Raw genomic sequence first — 21,974 nt, forward strand, 5'->3', positions numbered from 1 at the left:
AGAAGCTGGGGAGAGTAAGCTCTCAAGAATCTTACGGCGTTGTACATCAAGTGGGAGATTATCTTGAATCATGAGTTCCACATGAAGTGACCGTGTCTCAAAATCTACTTCATTTTGGGGTTTAGGAACTCTTCCTGAAAATGGGCGAAGACCTTTAGAGCCCTGACTTGGAGTGGGAGGGGCATCGCTTTTGATGACATGCTCCACGATTATCTTTTGGACTTCAGGAGGGTTGTACACATCACTGTCTAATGTTAGTTGAGAGACAGGGTGAGTTGGCTTGGAGACCATTCTCTGTCCTTTTACTTTAGAAGCGGTTTCGGCTACAACCTCTTCAATCTCTTTATTCTTTGCAGTCTGTCTACGTAGCAGGGGTGTCCAACTATTATCAGAATCTGGTTCATTTTCTGAGCCCGAACTGTCACTACAGGCACCATCTACACGCCACATAATGTCTGGGTTCGAAACGCTGGGAAGGTACAGAGGGAGGGTGGAAGCCAACTTTATGGCAGTTTCTTCAGATTCAAACTCCACCAGGGCTTTAACACCAGTACCTTGCCCTGTCTGTCTTACTCTAAGAACTTTGTCAACACTGCCAAATTGCATACAAAATTCAGTAATTTGATCATCAGTAGTTTTTGCTGTAATTCCTTCAATGTATACACACTTCTTCATATCAGTACCATATTCCTGTTCTGCATACATTGTGAAAAACGGTAACACTTAATAATCAACAGCTGTGAAATTTTAAACAAAGACTTACAAAAATCAGCTAAATGGAAGTGTTTTCAAACTAATTTTCCATCTACTCCTCCTGGCCTGGCTCGCCAACTTTTGTAATCGATCCCGTAATTGATTAACTTAGGGACATGGATATTCTAGGTACTTTCAATGAGGAGAAGAGGAACAAGAAAACTAGAACACTTCCTTATGCTGTCTTGTAGAGAACACTCTATGGCATTTATTACAACACAACACATAACAGTCTCATCAGCAACTTCAATAATATGCAGAATGTTAACAACAATTATGAGACAAAAACCCAATATAATCCCCCCTTCAATCAGTCAGTTCAGTTTCCATATTAGTCCATTTATGTCTCTTGTCACAGTTCTACCTCCACCAACCACTCTGGTTTGGTGAGGAAAAGGAAAAAAGTAAAATATGGTGTCGAAGTAAAAAAAGAATAATAATAAAATAAATTCAGAGCTCTGAGAAAAACTTTGTCAATCTACCCGGGTAGTGTGTGTGTGTGAATAAGCCCAGTGCTTATCTGCAAAGATGAGTAAAATCCTCGTTCGCCGTCCTGGGTGGAGCGATAAGTCTCTGGAAAAAACCCCACTGGATTCGCCTTCCAATCGCCGATCGAGTATCCAGCAACTGTCTCTCGCACTATGTCTCAACACAGTAAAAAACAACTGGGAAAAAAAAGGGATGCGTGGTAAGCAAATCCTAATAGTCTATAACTATAAAAACCTTAACACTTAGAAGAAAGGTTTTTATTCTCTTCGGTACTCCATGCGCTCTGTGTGTTCTTCTTCTAGCTTGCTGGCTATCTGCTCCGCTGCAGCTCTTCTTCTTGCCGCATAACGCAGCGCAGGAAACTATAGCGCCATCACTGCCCCCTGTTGGATAGAATTAGTACTGCATACATTAAACATTAAATCACTGGCTTGAACAGCAGTGGATAACCTTGAGAGGGTTACATGAACATTGTTCTGCTGCAGTCAATGGACTAAACCAGAGAAGAAGAAAACAGACTTTACCATGAAGATCCTCAGTGTGGATCAGTATAATATCAGCCTGATGTCTGCAGTTTAGTGTCAGCACAACTTTCACATCATATTCATCTCAGCACAACTAAAACATGCTGACTGACCTCAGGGTTTCAAGTCCACATCCTGGACTCTCCAGGAAACCACACAGATGCTTCACTCCTGAATCCTGCAGCTTGTTCAGGCTCAGGTCCAGCTGTCTCAGATGGGAGGGGTTGGACTTCAGTGCTGCTGCCAGATAATCACAGCTGATCTCTGACAAACCACAGTTCATCAATCTGTATAAAGAATGAAAGATGTAAGTTTATTAGACAAAGTGTGAGCTTGAAATCATTCAGTGTTTCATCATCTGTTCAGAGCTGAAGAAGGTTCAGAATGTAGAAGTTTAGAAAATGGAAACTCCAAACAGCTGAAGCCAACAGGAAGCAGCTTCAAACAAACACAACAAGAGAAAAAACTCTGAATGTTTCACATTAAAGTCGTACATTTATCATAAAAACAGGACAAAGACTTGAAAAAGTCGTGTTTTTCCTTCCAGGAACCACAAGGCTTCACTTTTAAAGGTGAAGTGTGAAAGAAATGGACATATTTGAAGTCCAACACCTTTTTCCAGTCACATTATTAAAGCAGACAAACTACAAGCTCATTTTCATTCCTTCAAGTCATCTTCTGACCTGGACTAACAACACTGGTCTCTATGTGCAGCTGGCTGTGAGACCAGTGCTCAGGGAGCGTCTACAAAGTGCAACACTGAAAGAACATCACACACTCATTTGCTTCCAGCACTTTCACACAAACATCTACTGTCATTATTGTCACCAAACTCTGTGGATCCTTTATTGCAAATTCAAATGGGATCAAATGGTCAGACAAAAGAGGGTTATGAGGAAATATGATGAAATGTTGTGTATTAGCAGCAAGTTATTGAATCATTTTCCTCAGAAACCAAACAAAATGATTGACAAACATGTTTTTACAAACTCAGTGTTGGACTTGGATCAGCAGGATAAGCTGATGTTTAAAGGCATTTGAGTCTCGCTGTATGAGAGTCCAGTTATTACTCAATATTTATGGATGATGTTCTTTCAGTGTTGCACTTTGTAGACGCTCCCTGAGCCTCACAGCCAGCTGCACATGGACCAGCTGACATTACCCAGCATTAGAGGCGGGTGTAAAAAAATGGATTTTCCTAATTAAATGGTTTTAATTTGAATAAAGCGATGTTGATTCATTCAATCCTGAATCGATTTTTAATATAAATGTATTTTGCCAGAATCTCAGGTTAAAGCTCCCAAAAGTATTTCAACAACAAGCAAACAGATAAAACAGTAAATGAGAGCAGCTAAACACACAAAGATGGAAACACAGAGCGTGGATCGTTCACTCGACGGCACGTACACGGACACGCCGTCGGGGCTGAAAGTGGACAGCTCACAGATCCTGAAGCTGCAGGTTTCATCTGTCTCCAACCAAAACTGATTGAACCAGCAGCAGAAGAAGATCCAAACTACGCTTTACGTTTGATGAACATCGTCATGAATTCTCTCTGACTTTGACGTTTACTTCCTGCACAGCTCTCTCTCTCTCACAGTGTACTTCAAGAACAGTTTACCTTCAAAAACCTGTTTCCTGCATTATTCACTGCTTATTACGCACCAGTCTGCTGTTGTGTTCACTGCTGTCGGCCTCCGAAAACAACGCCTCATTTCTGCTGTTCAATACTGAAGAAATTTAAACCTTTTAAAATGATGAAAGATTACAAACTCTCAGCTGTGTCTGTAATCAAACTTCTGTAACTTTGCTTCACTTCAGCAGCATCAGCTCATGTTCACATGTTGATTCATGGTTTGCTTCAGTTTTTGATGGACTGCAGAATATTTTGATGGTTATCTGCTATAAAAAGCCAGAACAGGAAAATCTGCTTCATGTGTTTCTGTTTGATCCTCAGTGACTTTGACACAAAGGCCTCTGCTGTGATGATCACACCTCTGATCAAGTCTCACAGTGTCAGCTTTGTTTTTATACATATGGATATGTGCTGATAAATGATCAGAATTATAATATTTCCCACTGTCTGCTGTGTGCCGTGACCTTTGACCTGCTAAAGACAGTCAGCTGTGGATTATTCATTGTTGTGTCTGATACTTAGAACTGTGAGGAAGAACACTACACAGTTAATCAGGGTCCCCTCTGTCTCAATATCAGGAAAGGTGGGCAGGCCGCGTGTGGGCCACAGGCCATACGTTGAGTATCACTGTTTGAAATGTGAACATTGTTCTGCTGCAGTCAATGGACTAAACCAGAGAAGAAGAAAACAGACTTTACCATGAAGATCCTCAGTGTGGATCAGTATAATATCAGCCTGATGTCTGCAGTTTAGTGTCAGCACAACTTTCACATCATATTCATCTCAGCACAACTAAAACATGCTGACTGACCCCAGAGTTTCAAGTCCACATCCTGGACTCTCCAGGAAACCACACAGATGCTTCACTCCTGAATCCTGCAGCTTTTTCTTGTTAGTCAACCACCAGGAGTCATTACTTAGGTCCAGCTGTCTCAGATGGGAGGGGTTGGACTTCAGTGCTGCTGCCAGATAATCACAGCTGATCTCTGACAAACCACAGTCCATCAATCTGTATAAAGAATGAAAGATGTAAGTTTATTAGACAAAGTGTGAGCTTGAAATCATTCAGTGTTTCATCATCTGTTCAGAGCTGAAGAAGGTTCAGAATGTAGAAGTTTAGAAAATGGAAACTCCAAACAGCTGAAGCCAACAGGAATCAGCTTCAAACAAACACAACAAGAGAAAAAACTCTGAATGTTTCACATTAAAGTCGTACATTTCTCATAAAAACAGGACAAAGACTTGAAAAAGTCGTGTTTTTCCTTCCAGGAACCACATGGCTTCACTTTTAAAGGTGAAGTGTGAAAGAAATGGACATATTTGAAGTCCAACACCTTTTTCCAGTCACATTATTAATGCAGACAAACTACAAGCTCATTTTCATTCCAACAAGTCATCTTCTGACCTGGACTAACAACACTGGTCTCTATGTGCAGCTGGCTGTGAGACCAGTGCTCAGGGAGCGTCTACAAAGTGCAACACTGAAAGAACATCACACACTCATTTGCTTCCAGCACTTTCACACAAACATCTACTGTCATTATTGTCACCAAACTCTGTGGATCCTTTATTGCAAATTCAAATGGGATCAAATGGTCAGACAAAAGAGGCTTATGAGGAAATATGATGAAATGTTTTGTATTAGCAGCAAGTTATTGAATCATTTTCCTCAGAAACCAAACAAAATGATTGACAAACATGTTTTTACAAACTCAGTGTTGGACTTGGATCAGCAGGATAAGCTGATGTTTAAAGGCATTTGAGTCTCGCTGTATGAGAGTCCAGTTATTACTCAATATTATTATTAATACTGACATTACCTGCTGATCCGTCTGCCACTGACTGATGTTCCCCTGGTCCCAGCTCCTATATTTGTTCCACTTTTAACAGTAATACACAAAACTCTGGACTAGGACCTTTCTCTCCCACAGTCAACACAATACCCGTCATAATCACAAACAGAGAGCAACAGAATTATCATAAATCCAGTAACTCCAAAAACATTAATAACCTCCGGCCTCTTCAAAAATATCAACATCCATTCAACTCTATTGTCAAAAATCCACCAGTCTCAGCCAGTATGGCACTTTTAAATGTCGAACAAGTCTTTTATTATTAATGATTTAATTTTAGATAATAAACTTGACTGTTTATTTTTAACTGAAACATGGCTGGGTTCGGATGCACCAGTTGTTCTCACTGAGGCCTCCCCACCAAATTTTAATTTCTCTTTTTCTATTAGAAGTGGTAAGAGAGGTGGTGGGACTGCATCTTTAGCCAACAACACACTCACCACCAAACAAATTTTATTTGATCATTTTACCACTTTTGAATTCCACGCTATTGTTTTCAGCAGCCCTCCAGTTTTATCTGTCACAATTTATAGACCACCTAAAGACAGCGCTGCTTTTATCAAGGAATTCACAGAATTTTTAACAAACATACATTCAAAATATAACATGATAATTTTAACTGGTGATTTTAACCTGCACATAGATAATCCTTCTGACCCTGCAACAAAAGAATTCTTAAACATTCTTCACTGTTTGGATTTTATCCAGCACGTCACGCAGCCGACTCACAACAGAGGACACAATCTGGACCTGGTCATCACCCATGGGCTGTCCACCAGCGTGTCCTCTGTTGTTGACTTGGCTGTCTCTGACCACTACTGTGTGTTTTTTAACATCACCAGTTTTATTCAGCGGGAGACCTCAGTGCGAACTGTGAGGAGGCGCTATCTAACCTCTGAAGTGGCTGCAAATTTTACCAGGGTTTTAGTCGAATGCCCCCCTGTGATTTTACCTGCACCCTGCGATTTGATTTTTAGTTATTTCAACAGCAAACTGAAGAAAAGCCTTGACTCCGTTGCTCCACTCACCACCAAAATGATTAACGTAAAACATGCATCACCCTGGAGAAACGAAGAAGTCAAAAAACTCAAAAGAAATTGCAGGGCAGCAGAAAGGAGATGGAGGAAAAATAATAATACTATCAACCATCAAATATTTTGCGAGCAACTTAAAATGTACAATAATACATTAAGGAAGTCAAGAAATTCATACTTCGCCAAAATAATCAGTATTAACAAAAATAATCCCAAGGTCCTCTTTTCCACCATAGATCATTTATTTAACCCTGATTTTAAAAGCTCCAAAAGAACCCCCACAGACTCGCTCTGTGAGCAGTTTGCAGACCACTTCAGGGGAAAGATCAGCGCCATCAGATCTGATATTTTATCTAATCGTGATATGATTTTAAACACATCTGAGGGCTCGATTGTACCTGAGGAGACACTGGACAGCTTTGTCCTGGTTAATGCTGAGAACCTTCAGAAAGTTTTCTCCACAGTGAGACCCACCACATGTCTTTTAGATCCAATCCCTTCTTCACTCTTTAAAACACTTTATGGATTTTTTGAGGCTGAGCTTTTATGCATGATGAATTGCTCTCTTCAGTTGGGTGTCTTCCCTGCTGCCTTTAAAACGGCGGTGGTGAGGCCCCTTCTGAAGAAGAGCAATTTGGATTGTAATGATTTTAATAACTACAGACCTGTATCCAACTTACCATTTTTAAGTAAAGTCTTAGAAAAACTTGTTTTTACTCAGATTACTGATTTTCTCAATGATAGACAGATCCTGGAGATATTCCAGTCTGGATTTAGGGTGAACCACAGCACAGAGACTGCTCTCCTAAAGGTTTTAAATGATCTTAGATGTAACTGGGACTCCCAAAAGCTCTCAGTCCTGGTGCTACTGGATCTAAGCGCAGCCTTTGATACAGTAGACCACGCTATTCTTTTAAACAGACTGAAACACATGGTGGGCCTCTCTGTGTCACGACCTGCGGGGTCGGCAAGGCACTGATCAGCAATCTCTCTCCCCCTCCCCTGTTTTGCCGGGGCGGAACTCATGGCGGGTTCACGCTCTCGGCCCACGCCCTCCCGGATCATGCACACCTGGGCCTCATCAGACCAGCTGGTATATCAGAAGGAGGAGATCAGCTGTTCAACGCTGGATTGTTGTGAAGACTCCTGTCAGTACACGTCAAGCCCTAGTTTCCCACACTTCCGCCTCAGAAAGTAACCGTTGTCTCTCTGTTCTAGATTCCCCGGACCCGTCCCCGTGTTTACCCGTGTGGAGCGTGTAAGAGGTGGCTGGTCACTACGGAGAGAGGTTGGCGTGAGCGTGTGTGTGATTCCCTTGTTTTCCCTGGAGCCCTGGAACCCGTCCTCGCACATCTTGTATATAGCACTGTCCTCGCACTGACTGTAAATACACTTGGTGAAGATTTTGTGAATAAACTGTCTCTGTTACAACACACTTCGGAGTCCTGCGAGTGGATCCTCAGAGCAACTCGTGACAGTAACAATCCAGCCATATTATGGATCCAGCGGACTCGGCTCTACAACCCACCCCTCCTCCCGAAGTCATGTTGGAGCGACACGAGCAGATGCTACAACACATTAACCAACAGCTTATCGCACTCACTCAGGCTCTCGCTCAGCACGTTCCGCTGCCAGGTCCCGCTATGCCTCCCTCGTCTGCTCCCACACAGCCGCCAGCCCCGGAACACTCCACGCCACCAGCCCCCGCTTCCGCGGAACCCCTGGAACGAGCTCTACCGTCACCGGAGCCATTCGCTGGTGAGTTCCACAAGTGTGCTGGTTTCCTAACGCAGATTACGTTGCAATTTATGCAGCTGCGGTGAACGTATGAGAGTGATGGAACTAAGATAGCCTTTTTCGTTCAGTTACTCCGCGGTCAAGCCTTGAACTGGGCTCAAGCAGTATTACGGACTAGCCCGGAGATTACCTATGCTGATTTTCTCTCAAAGTTCAAAAGTGTGTTTGAAAGGGGCACCGGAGCTGAGGCAGCGGGCCACCGTTTGCTGAACTTAAAACAAGGAAGACGGAGTATGGCGGACTTCTCTGTGGAGTTTTGGACACTGGCTGAGGAGACGGGATGGGGGCAGCCTGCGCTGATAAGTACCTTATTGAACAATGTTTGTGATGTTCTTAAGGGCGAACTGTTAATGAGGGAGCTGCCCAAGACTCTATCGGAGGTGATCGCCTTATGTGTTAAGGTAGATGAACATTTGAGGGCGCGTCACCGCGCCAGCAACTATGGTTCCCAGAGGCCTCTGGGGCGAGCAGAGTCAGCTTCCGGCGGAAGCGGAAGTAGCGATCGGGAAGCGGACCGCGGCGACGAGCAGGAGCAACCCATGCAGATCGGACGCTCCCAGCTCTCCCCGGAGGAGAGGGCACATAGATGGCGATCCGGTGAGTGCTTTTACTGCGGCCGCAAGGGCCATCTCGCCAAGGTCTGTCCTGCTCGGCCAAAAGACCCCGCCCGCCGGTAGAAAGGAGGATACGGGTGGGCGAGGTCTCCTTTTCGCATTCTCCTCCACGCTTCATGCTAGCCGCTAAAGTGACTGTCCACTCTGCCTCTCACTCTCTTCAGGCGCTGATTGACTCTGGGGCGGAGCAGAGCTTCATAGATGCTTCCCTGGCTCTCAAATTTAAGATTCCCACACAGGCATTACCCCACTTGTTGCAGGTCACTGCTTTAAACGGTCAACGTCTTCCTGACATAACTCATGTTACTGAACCCGTGTCCCTAACGCTGTCTGGGAATCACACTGAACTGCTGCAGTTTTATGTCTTTGAAGCCCCTCTCACGCCCCTGGTGCTAGGGTTTCCGTGGTTACGCCAGCATAACCCCGTGCTCGACTGGAAGGAGGTGAGGGTTCTGGGGTGGGGGGAGGAGTGTCACATGACCTGTTTGACAGCAGCTACTCCCGTTAAAGCAGCTAAACCACTACCACACGACCCCCCTGACCTTTCAGCTATCCCATCAGAGTATCATGATCTCAAGCAAGTGTTTTGTAAGGACCGCGCCCGCTCTCTTCCCCCTCATCGCCCGTACGACTGCAGTATTGATTTGCTCCCAGGTGCACCCCTTCCCACTAGTCGCTTATACAGTCTCTCTCAACCTGAACGTGAATGCATGGAGAAGTATATTAATGAATCCTTGGCTGATGGACTGATTCGCCACTCTTCATCCCCTGTGGCTGTTCTTTTTCGTCACTAAGAAGGATAAAAGCCTTCGGCCATGTATTGATTTCCGAGGCCTCAATACCATTACCATTAAGAATAAATACCCTCTGCCGCTCTTATCCTCCGCCTTCGAACTCCTGCAGGGGGCGACCATTTTTACTAAGCTCGATCTGCGGAATGCTTACCACTTAGTCAGGATGAGAGAGGGTGACGAGTGGAAAACGGCCTTCAACACGCACCTGGGCCATTTTGAATACTTGGTCATGCCGTTTGGACTGACTAATGCTCCGGCTGTCTTTCAGAGTCTAGTCAATGATGTCCTCCGAGATTTCATCGATCGTTTTGTGTTTGTGTACCTTGACGATATTCTCATCTTCTCCCGCTCTCTCCCGGATCATGTACATCACGTCAGACAAGTCCTGCAACGCCTCCTGGAGAATCGGCTGTTTGTTAAAGGGGAGAAGTGCGAGTTTCATGTGAGTACTGTGTCATTTTTGGGCTACATCATCGAACGGGGCGATTTAAGAACTGATCCAGCTAAGGTACAAGCAGTCTTAGACTGGCCCACGCCGCCTAACCGTAAGCAGCTTCAACGGTTCCTCGGTTTTGCAAACTTTTATCGGAGGTTCATTCGTGACTACAGCAAGATTGCTTTGCCATTAACCCGTTTAACTTCCCCTAAGGTGCCTTTCTGCTGGGATGATCAGGCTCAGGAGGCTTTCTCCCGGCTAAAGAAACGTTTCGCGTCGGCGCCCATCCTCAGACAACCGGATCTCAAGCGGCAGTTCATCGTGGAGGTGGACGCCTCGGATGTAGGGGTCGGAGCAGTCCTCTCCCAGCAACTAGACGGTAAGCTCCACCCTTGTGCTTACTTCTCTCGTCATCTCTCTCCTGCAGAGCAGAACTACGACATCGGGGACAGGGAGCTGTTGGCAATCAAACTCGCCCTGGAGGAGTGGCGCCACTGGCTAGAGGGCGCAACAGAACCCTTTGTGGTATGGACTGACCACAGGAACCTCGAATACATCCGGTCGGCTAAACGGCTAAATGCCCGACAAGCCAGGTGGGTTCTTTACCAGATTCTGCTTCACCATCACCTACAGGCCCGGCACCCGGAACGTGAAACCCGATGCCCTTTCCCGCCAATTCACCACCTCAGAGGACCCCACCCGTGAGGCTCCCATTCTCCCTCCCACGTGCGTTATCGGAGCCCTGTCATGGGAGATCGAGTCTGCCATACGGGAGGCCCAGCGGGTGGAACCGGATCCAGGTACTGGTCCCCCGGGTTTGCTCTTTGTTCCCACGTTGGTTCGCTCACGAGTGTTACAATGGGCCCACGGCGGAAAACTCACCTGTCATCCGGGCGTTCATCGCACCGTCACCTTCATCAAGCGGTTCGCCTGGTGGCCTACACTGGCCAAGGACGTCCAGGACTTCATCGCTGCCTGTCCAACCTGTGCCCAGAATAAGCCGGTCAACCAGCCTGCTGCCGGCCTACTTCATCCCTTGCCTACGCCAAGCCGACCCTGGTCCCACATTGCGGTTGACTTTGTCACTGGTCTTCCGCTGTCATCAGGTAACACAGTCATCCTCACTGTTGTCGACCGTTTCTCTAAAGCTGCCCATTTTGTCGCTCTCCCCAAGCTCCCCACTGCCCTGGAGACCGCCCGGCTTCTGTCAACTCATGTGTTTCGCCTCCACGGGATCCCTGCTGAAGTGGTCTCGGACCAAGGCCCACAGTTCACGTCACGTGTTTGGAAGGAGTTCTGCGCCCTCTTGGGGGCCCAGGTCAGTCTCTCGTCAGGTTTTCATCCACAGACCAACGGTCAAGCGGAACGGGCCAACCAAGAACTCAAAACGGCTCTCCGTTGCTTGACGTCCACTAATCAGACCACCTGGAGTGAGCAACTGACATGGGTGGAGTACGCTCACAATAGCCTTACCTCGTCGGCCACAGGTGTCTCCCCATTCGAGGCCTCCCTGGGGTACCAACCTCCCCTGTTCCCTGCCATCGAAGGTGAGCACTTTGTGCCCTCTGTTCAGCAGCACCTGCGGCGGTGTCGGCGCGCGTGGCAGGCCACTAGAGCTGCCCTTCTTCGCACGGCGGACCGGAACAAACGGCAGGCGGATCGCCGCAGGTCCCTGGCGCCGGCCTACTCACCTGGACAGAGGGTTTGGCTCTCGACCCGGTATGTGCCTCTCAGGACGGAGTCGCAAAAGCTCTCCCCCGCCTTCATTGGCCCGTTCGAAGTGGACTCTATCGTTAACCCCGTGTCTGTGCGTCTCAAGCTCCCCAGGACCATGCGTATCCACAACGTGTTTCATGTCTCGCAGATCAAACCTCACTGTTCCAGTCCTCTGTGCCCTCCTTCCGGACCCCCTCCGCCCGCCCGGGTCGTCGCTGGCCGTCCGGCCTTCTCCGTGTCTCGGATTATGGACGTCAGGCGCCGGGGCCGTGGCCTGCAGTATCTTGTGGACTGGGGGGGCTATGGCGTCGAGGAGCGTTCTTGAGTCCCGCGGGCGGCTCTGCTGGACCGGGCCATGGTTCGGCGGTTCCATGAGGCTCACCCTGGGAGGCCTGGGGGTCGCCAGGGGGCTCCCGTTGGGGGGGGGGGGGGTACTGTCACGACCTGCGGGGTCGGCAAGGCACTGATCAGCAATCTCTCTCCCCCTCCCCTGTTTTGCCGGGGCGGAACTCATGGCGGGTTCACGCTCTCGGCCCACGCCCTCCCGGATCATGCACACCTGGGCCTCATCAGACCAGCTGGTATATCAGAAGGAGGAGATCAGCTGTTCAACGCTGGATTGTTGTGAAGACTCCTGTCAGTACGCGTCAAGCCCTAGTTTCCCACACTTCCGCCTCAGAAAGTAACCGTTGTCTCTCTGTTCTAGATTCCCCGGACCCGTCCCCGTGTTTCCCTGTGTGGAGCGTGTAAGAGGTGGCTGGTCACTACGGAGAGAGGTTGGCGTGAGCGTGTGTGTGATTCCCTTGTTTTCCCTGGAGCCCTGGAACCCGTCCTCGCACATCTTGTATATAGCACTGTCCTCGCACTGACTGTAAATACACTTGGTGAAGATTTTGTGAATAAACTGTCTCTGTTACAACACACTTCGGAGTCCTGCGAGTGGATCCTCAGAGCAACTCGTGACACTCTGGTGCTGTACACAACTGGTTCACTTCCTATCTCTCTGACAGATCTTTTATGGTGAGTATGGATACATGCTCCTCTAAGATCCATAGAGTGACATGTGGTGTGCCTCAAGGGTCGGTTCTAGGCCCTGTACTTTTTAATTTGTATATGCTGCCTCTCGGCGGTGTCATCAGGAGGCATGGAGTGAACTTCCACAGTTACGCTGATGACACGCAGCTGTACATCTCCGTGTCTCCTGATGACACCAGACCAATGGATGCCCTTTTTAACTGTATCTTAGATATACGATCTTGGATGGCAGAAAACTTTTTACAGCTTAACCAGGACAAAACTGAAGTTTTAATTGTCGGTCCTGAGGCTCAGAGAGAGAAACTCTTGTCTAAATTAGAGGCATTTTCACTATGTCCTTCACTACAAGTGAAAAACCTGGGTGTTATTTTTGACTCTGAGCTTGGTTTTATCCCACATGTTAAACATGTAACCAAAATTGGATTTTATCATCTAAAAAATATAGCCAGAGTCCGCCCTATTCTCTCTCGGGCCAACACAGAGATGCTGATGCATGCTTTTATTACCAGTCGCATTGATTACTGTAATGCCCTGCTCTCTGGTCTTCCTAAGAAGAATATTTCAACTTTACAACTCTTGCAAAACTCGGCAGCTCGTGTGCTGACGAAGACCAGAGGGCGGGCCCACAGTACACCGGTTTTAGAATCGCGGCATTGGCTCCCCGTGTGTTTCAGGATCGATTTTAAAGTTCTTTTATTGGTTTTTAAATGTCTTATTGGTCTTGGGCCTTCTTATCTCTCAGATCTGCTTTTACCATATGAACCCTCACGGACCCTGAGGTCCTCTGGTACTGGCCTTTTGATTGTCCCTAAAGTCAGGACACATACTCACGGAGAGGCAGCTTTTCAGAGGTATGGTCCTCGTCTGTGGAACAGCCTGCCGGAGGAGCTCAGGGCCGCAGAGAACGTACATGTTTTTAAGAACAGGCTCAAGACCCACCTTTTTAATTTAGCTTTTACTTAGCGTTTATTTATTTTATGCTTATTTATTCTATCCTGTTATTCTATTATTAATTTAGGCTTTACCTAATATTTTTTGATTTTATTCTTATTCATTTTTAATCTTCTTACTCTATTTATATTTATATTGTATCCTGTTCTTATTTATTTTATCATTTTACCCTGTATATATCGTATTGCGTCATATCTCCAGTGTTTCCTCGGAGGGCGCTCTCTGCACCGGGGCTGTGATTGACCGTGGCTGCTGGGTCTCTGGGGGTCCTCTCAGCCTGGCTGGGGGGCTCCTTTGCCTCCCTCCTGCTGTGTGCCCAGCCTGGAGGCTGCGGTCTGTGACCGGCTCCCGGTGCAGACGGCTCCCTGTTATAGTGTTTCCTCACTTGGCTCATGCGAGCCCAGCCCAATTTTTACTCTTTAAGTGTGCGCGTGTGTGTGGGTGGGGGGATATATGTGTATTGAGAGTGTGGGGAGTGAGTTGGAGGGTGGGGTGGGCTGCTTTTAACTATGTAAAGCACTTTGTGCTACATTTTCTCTGTATGAAAAGTGCTTTATAAATAAAGATTGATTGATTGATTGATTTATGGATGATGTTCTTTCAGTGTTGCACTTTGTAGACGCTCCCTGAGCCTCACAGCCAGCTGCACATGGACCAGCTGACATTACCCAGCATTAGAGGCGGGTGTAAAAAAATGGATTTTGCTATTTAAATGGTTTTAATTTGAATAAAGCGATGTTGATTCATTCAATCCTGAATCGTTTTTTAATATAAATGTATTTTGCCAGAATCTCAGGTTAAAGCTCCCAAAAGTATTTCAACAACAAGCAAGCAGATAAAACAGTAAATGAGAGCAGCTAAACACACAAAGATGGAAACACAGAGCGTGGATCGTTCACTCAACAGCACGTACACGGACACGCCGTCGGGGCTGAAAGTGGACAGCTCACAGATCCTGAAGCTGCAGGTTTCATCTGTCTCCAACCAAAACTGACTGAACCAGCAGCAGAAGAAGATCCAAACTACGCTTTACGTTTGATGAACATCGTCATGAATTCTCTCTGACTTTGACCTTTACTTCCTGCACAGCTCTCTCTCTCTCAGTGTACTTCAAGAACAGTTTACCGTCAAAAATCTGTTTCCTGCATTATTCACTGCTTATTACGCACCAGTCTGCTGTTGTGTTCACTGCTGTCGGCCTCCGAAAACAAAGCCTCATTTCTGCTGTTCAATACTGAAGAAATTTAAACCTTTTAAAATGATGACAGATTACAAACTCTCAGCTGTGTCTGTAATCAAACCTCTGTAACTTTGCTTCCCTTCAGCAGCATCAGCTCATGTTCACATGTTGATTCATGGTTTGCTTCAGTTTTTGATGGACTGTGATAGGTTTTGTATTGTTGATTGTCATTTATGCTTAGAAACATTTACTCATATATGCTTAGAAGTATATAATCAATTGTAGATTGAAAGAATGTCCCATCCTGGGAGGTCTGTAACAACTCTGTGTAGAAGGGAGTGCATTCATTCCTCTTCAGAGTGTCCTGGCATAAATCACACTCCCTAGGAGAGTTTATCTTTTCTTATTGATTTATGGTATAGCAAACACACGTATATCTGTCTAAGTATAAGAGCCTTTTGTTAGATGGACCCAGATGTCCTGGCACCAGCTTTGGGGAGTCTTCACAGGGTCACATCTTGACCCCCCCCCCCCCCCCCCCCCCCCCCCACACACACACACACACACACACAGGCAAGGTACTCTTTGTGTGAATGTAGGCGTCATATGTTAATGAACCTATGCATATTCATGTAACCTCAATAAAAGAACAGTGGTACGGGAGAACGGAGGATAGCAACTGGGGTCAGGCGAGGGAACGGCGTCTGTCCGGTTCTCTCCCGTGCACGAGAAACATGAAGAACTTTGCCTACTTGTGTCTTGCTTTGCAGTGTAATTATATTGTCTTCAACGTTCCAGCGGATGGGTTCAAGCTACGAACCTATCATTAATTGGTCCTTGGATGCCGGAGCCCTGGAATCGCATTCACCGAGGGGAGGAGAGGCACGCTGAAAGACTGACCTCAGCCAGGAAGTTCCTGTGGATCCGCGGTCTGTCCTTTCTCCTCGATGAATGGCGATCGGCGGGATTCGAGGCTGATATTACACGCTAAGCAACACCAAGTAAGTTTAAAGAGGCCGACTCTATAACCGTGTCATTGTGCAGTCTCCGCCATCTTGTGAGGCGTTGAGAAGTTCGCTGCTTTGTGGAGCGATAACTGGGTTAGTGTCCTGAAAAAGAGGTTTTGATTAAATCGCCCAAGGGCCCAAGGGCCCAAGCGTCCGGTGAGTGTCCGGTTTTGAAATCGCCCTGGGTGTGTGTCCCGAGCGTCCCTTCATTGGGTTTTGTCGCGCGACTGGGTGAGCGTCCCACAACTGGGTCAGGGTCCCGAGCGGTCTGGTGTGAGTCCGGAGTAGGCCTATTTTGTGTTGTTGTCATTGTTGTCGTCGTCATTTTTGTTGTTGTTGTGTGAGTGTGTGCGGAGCAGAACACGTGGTCTGTGACACCGACTGTTGTTGTTATCATGGTTTCATAAGCAGCCAGGAGCGTGTGGAGAAGGCCTGCCACATCAGCAGCACTTAAGATGTGCTCTGGTGAAGGGCTTTCCCCCACCCCTTGCTGACACAAAATGTTTATTCTTTAGCTTGCCCTGATCGACAACAGCCTGTGTGCCAGACCATAGACGTAATTGAGGTGGATAGTTGTTAAAAGTAATCTACATTAAGCTTGTGGTTGCTCAAATTCAGTACAATGACATATGAGCTGAAGTGATATAGGTAAATATTTGAACTAATGAAGTGCATAGAGGCACTTGACCTGTGTGAAAGACTGTCGTCTTATTATGAGCCATTGTTGAGATATAGAGCACACCTGTGAAAACAACTAATATGCTGAACCCTGTATGAAACATCTAAAAGTACGTGATGGAGAAGCTTTATTGAATATGAAAGTGTAAGACTTTGCCGCTGTGGGCAGAGCATGCAACTACTGTGTGATGTTGTGTTGCGGTTTTTTTTTCTTCTGAGCTGATGAGCAAGCTACACATTATCAGATCAAGAGCTGTCTGAGAACTACTCAAAGAGAGGGAAACAGAGCTATGAGTGTGCAGCGTTTCCGTGAGCAGTTTTCCTGCACCTTGACTCGTGTGTGTAGCATCAACATCATGTTTTTCTTTATTTGTTTTGTTGGGTTAAAAATAATTAAATAAACTGGTGATCATATTTATGGATCACCATGGTATCATCAGCCATGTGATTTATTTATGCAGATGAAAAAGAGAAAGAATTTATATTGTAGATGAAAAATAATCATAGGGAAAAAGGTTTTGTGTTGATCAGCCAAAAATAACCACAATTTCATTTTCTGCTTTTAAGAAAGGATTGTTCACAAAAACACACAGAGAGAGAGAGAGAGAGAGAGAGAGAGAGAGAGAGAGAGAGAGAGAGATGTGTGTTGGTTAAGCAGCGATGATAATAATGAAAATGTCTTAGTTTGTCACTTCCAGGTGAAAAGCAGACCAGAATCAATTCTCCACGGGCAGCAGTCGGAAGAAAATTATAGGTTGAAATCATTAGAAAAAATTAGAAACAACCAGCCAGAATTTTTTGGCTGAATTGTTTTGCAGCTTCCCATCCTCACCCTGAACAAGCAAGCTCCAAGGAAACTAATCTCTCCCTGAAGACACCGAGTGCAGTTTCAGAAGCACGAGCATGAACATCAACAGTGAACAGGAGTCCAAGAGACAATACCAGAGTTCTGAGCAGTTCTGTGGGCAAACGGCATCAGAAAGAGAAGAACCACCATCTAGATTGGATGGATGGAGATGCGTTTCCAGCCAGCTGCAACCTCACTGTGTGTGAAGGACTTTTGAGAAGACTGTCTGAGTTTGACATTTGCCATGTTTGGAGTGAGATGGCAATAAAAGAGACAGTGGGACAAAGAGAGACACGGGACAAAGCTGAAAAAAAAAACTGACTGCCACTGGACTGAAAAGTGGGAGAGAAGGAAAGGAGCAGAAGAGGACTGAGGCTGCTGTTTTAGTGTGGGCAATGAAATTAGGTTAAGGAATTCGGGGAGACAAGCGACTGCCTGGAAGTGGAGGATTGACACAGTGTCCAGACCACCACATAAGGGGGAGGAAGACAAGCACTGAGGTATGCAAGTGTACTGTTAGAAAATGGAAAGTGACACCACACATGCAGATAATATGCACCAGAGATAACACAAAATCATACACAAAGTGTTACACATTACAAGAGGGCATTTGTAGAAGGGGTTAACAACACACCGTGTGGTTGCCGATGGTAACCTGTTTCAGAAAAAAGGGGGAAGGTACATGAAAGGATACATAAAAACAGAACATGTATTAACCCGACTAATACAAACACAAAATGACTCATGAAGATTAGACAACATCTTAAGCGTGAGTCTGTTTATCATCTTGTCCAAGATGGTACAGGATACAAGTGTACAGTGTGATGCAAAGACCAGTGGACTCACAGCACATTAGTTAAGAAATGATTAAATAATAGCAGAGAAGTGTGTAGGAAAGGCAGCTTTTAAGAACATGCTCTGCTGGATATGCAGCTCCACAGACATGCATTAAACCTGCCTAATAACACAAACACACATGCAATGGAAATCAGCTTGTTATCTTTCATCAGTGTTAAAATAGTGTCAATTTAGCAGACACTTGTTATTAAATACTGAATTTATCCAATGCAAAAAATTGACTCTCTAGGTTGCAGGACAACAATTTAACTTTTGTGGGAAAAAAGATCCTGGTTTTACCAACCAGTGATCAGACAATAAATTTAGTTGTTAATATAGTAAATTGGGAGAAGCTTCCTGCTTGATTGATGCAGCACAAGTAATTTACTGTATGAGGGAAATTGTCTTTTGTGATACTAATTTGAACATGCTTTTCTGTCGTCCTGTCAACTTTATTGGTTAATAGCTGGTATGCAAATTAGTTGATCGGTTTTAGATTAATGAAAGGTGACTGAATTCTAGCACGAGTGAATGGGATGTGTTGGAGTTGTTGTGTGTTGAGTGGAGACTCTAAAACACTGAGTTTCCTGTTTTGATGTGCGAGTGAATCCTGTACCTAGATACACAACTCTGAATACGTCAGAACAAACTTCTTTTGTGAAGTGCATGACAGCATGTCACATGTTTTATGATGAAGGGAAAAAGGAAAATTGAATAAAATAGATCTGTGGCCTAAATGAGTGAAGAGCACAGACCTGGTGATTAAACTCATAGCTAATAAGACATTAGGGTTATGTTATGTGTTGTGCAGCTGATGGTTGGTTTGGAGTGAATCTAACTGATGATTCTTCTCCTGTTGTGAAGTTGATGAGGAGTTTGTGTCATGACTTAACAAGGCCTTTTTATTTTGATACTTTCACAGTGCACTGAAAGTTTGGTTTGATAATCTTTGTTATTTTTCATTTTTATCTTTTGAACAGGCACTGATTTTGTTTGTCTATTTCTTTTCTTTAAGCAGATCTGCACATCAGGAATTAAAAGTGCTATACGACCTGTCGAGAAAGCCAAGTGAGTTTCTCCACATTAAAATGGGCTCTGGAGAAAGCCACTTATTGGGACAATATTAAATGAAAGTCCCGGCCTAAAAAGGATTCAGCGATGTAATCCGATCTAAAGTTCTTTTTCTTTTTGAGATGACGTCATTTTGCTGGAAGTGGAAACTAAATGCGACGACGGGTTCCACTATCAGCAAAGAAAGAATGAATGAATGAATGAATGGAAATAAAACAAACTGACTGACTGGTAAAAGCTGACAGGACTTGACCACGACTCAAGGTTAACCTCCACCTAGACAGGACAAAAGGGTGGATGAATTTATGTGTTTTTTGTTACAGGAGCAGAAAGATGACAGCAACATTCGAGGTTGCGTGATGATTTAACCCTTTAAATGCCATTTTTTATGTTTGTGAACTCTGAAAATTTAACCTTTTTTAGTTTAAATTCTCTGTCTGTGAATTTACTATGTGTGTGTCATTCACTAACTTGTGTTGCTCACAAACATTACTGTGAGAAAGTGTACACACCTGCGCAGTGCTAACATTTACATTTCTTTTTACAGCAGATGATTAATCATGTGATTGATCATGTGATTTATAAGAGGATTAGTTAATGTTTTTCTACTATAGGATTTCTGGGTTTATATGTGAATGACATTCTTTCCACGGCTAGGGATGGCTAACTTTATGGTGTTTTTATGGCACCTCTGGAATGTGGATGGCTGACGCCTGCCCACCAGGATGATCAATGTGTATTGCTAATGTTTGTTTTTCTGAGACTGCATGTAGAGGAGTCAGCGGAAGCAGACAAGTGACATGAGAAAAATATATAAGGGATTCAGTGTTTATGGAATAGTTGAAGATGGGCTATTGAGCTCATAGTGATTGTTGAGTTGAGTGACTTTGCTTAAGAGAAGTCACTGATTACATTAATGTTAACTGAGCACATGGGATGATCCATGTCTGCGGCGAATTATGGTAATAATAGTGATTTAATGATTTGGGAAAACCTGCACATGACACTTGTCTTGCCCATGCTGACTGCTTATTACTCTTATGATACAATTGTTTATAAGTGTGAAGTTTGATTTTATTTCCAGATCTTGTTTTCCAGGCCATGATGGTGTGTATGCAGGCTCCTGGTGGAGCCAGTTTTTAAGACAGGGATCCAGGTTTGGTGAGTTGACGCATGAGAGTGTCCATGCGTCAAGAGGTGGGGTCCAGAAGTAACATTAAACAATGTTTACTATTATTGTTGCAGTGATTTGTGTGATTAGCCGTTTATTTACAAGTATTAAACCTATGCAAGTGGTGCATCCATGTTCAGATGAGGCTTTGATGGTCTATAAGTGAAGTTCACTGAACTAAAGAATGTGGTTTGATGATTGTTGACATGCTCTCCAAATAGAAGTCTTTCTGAAATACAGGTGCAGCAGTGAGAAGCGAGAAACATTCCAGGCATAGCCCAGGCAGTGGTTGAGGTCAAAGGTCAAGCTGGTTTGGGCCCATCATGAGATCAGACCTTGGAGCCACAGCAAGGACCATGAAACTGCGTTGGAATGAGGGCTGTACCAAGGGGGAGTTCCAGAGGCCAATTCAGATCCAGCAGGCCCAAAATCAGGATTATCCATGACGAGAAGGAGTGCCTGAGAGGATCGTCCACAAGATGGGAGCTGAGGCCAGGAGAGAGGCTTCAGGAGGATCAGAGATCACCTTCAGCACAGCAGACATCACACAGAGTGCTGCGCTACTGAGCTTCCAGAAGATCAAGAGGAGACTTCCCACAGCAAGCAGCGTTGGGACAGGAAAACTCGAGGGATGAGGGGGGCGTGCCAAGCTCCATCGACAACGCAGAGGGAGTCTAAGGATGACATCATGATTCTGTGAAAAGCACAGGAACCAGAAGCTATGGTGGTGATAACAGCAGTTTCCTATGAGGTCTGCAGCTTTGGAAATAGCTGAGACCCATGTTGACAAACAACAAAACCAACTGGTATGATTGGATGTTTATTCTATATACATTTGGACTCTGGTCCTATGGACAGTGATGGAAACAACTGGAAGAGACATTAATGACGCCCTGCAGAACTCAAACCACTCTGCAGGGAGACATGTGATGTGCACACCCGGAGGAAGCATCACCAAGGTGAGATGTTTTTGAAAATGTTACTTTCTTATTTTCACTATTAAATTAACAATTTCTTGTTTGCTTGTAGGATGCAGTTTGCCCTGAGATGAGATCAATGAATGGGATAACCGCTAATACATTTGTTAAACTGTGTATTTTTTCAGTAATTTAGGGTGATTTGACAAATGCTGAGTATAAGAATGTTTGCATTGAAACTGTCAGACATGAGGTATTCATAACTGGGAACTTTTCTAGCATAAAGGTCAAAAGGGGGGAATGATAGGTTTTGTATTGTTGATTGTCATTTATGCTTAGAAACATTTACTCATATATGCTTAGAAGTATATAATCAATTGTAGATTGAAAGAATGTCCCATCCTAGGAGGTCTGTAACAACTCTGTGTAGAAGGGAGTGCATTCATTCCTCTTTAGAGTGTCCTGGCATAAATCACACTCCCTAGGAGAGTTTATCTTTTCTTATTGATTTATGGTATAGCAAACACACGTATATCTGTTTAAGTATAAGAGCCTTTTGTTAGATGGACCCAGACGTCCTGGCACCAGCTTTGGGGAGTCTTCACAGGGTCACATCTTGACCCCACACACACAC

The 21,974-nt window shown here is 45.1% G+C and overlaps 1 protein-coding gene across 1 annotated transcript in view; it reads right to left on the reverse strand.

The window, feature by feature from the left end:
* Positions 1-21,974, reverse strand: part of LOC147336741 (protein NLRC3-like) — a 97,777-nt gene that overhangs the window by 63,787 nt on the left and 12,016 nt on the right. Inside the window, exon 10 of the mRNA XM_086285535.1 lies at positions 4,214-4,411. Within this exon, the coding sequence (XP_086141661.1) occupies positions 4,214-4,411 (198 nt within the window). The remainder of the gene's footprint in view (positions 1-4,213; positions 4,412-21,974) is intronic.

The sequence above is a fragment of the Aulonocara sp. 'chitande type north' Nkhata Bay genome, linkage group LG3 (assembly GCF_057382095.1).
Source record: "Aulonocara sp. 'chitande type north' Nkhata Bay isolate Kocher_YH1m ecotype deep benthic linkage group LG3, A_spYH_male_GT1.1, whole genome shotgun sequence".
In the NCBI taxonomy this organism is placed as follows: Eukaryota; Metazoa; Chordata; class Actinopteri; order Cichliformes; family Cichlidae; genus Aulonocara; species Aulonocara sp. 'chitande type north' Nkhata Bay.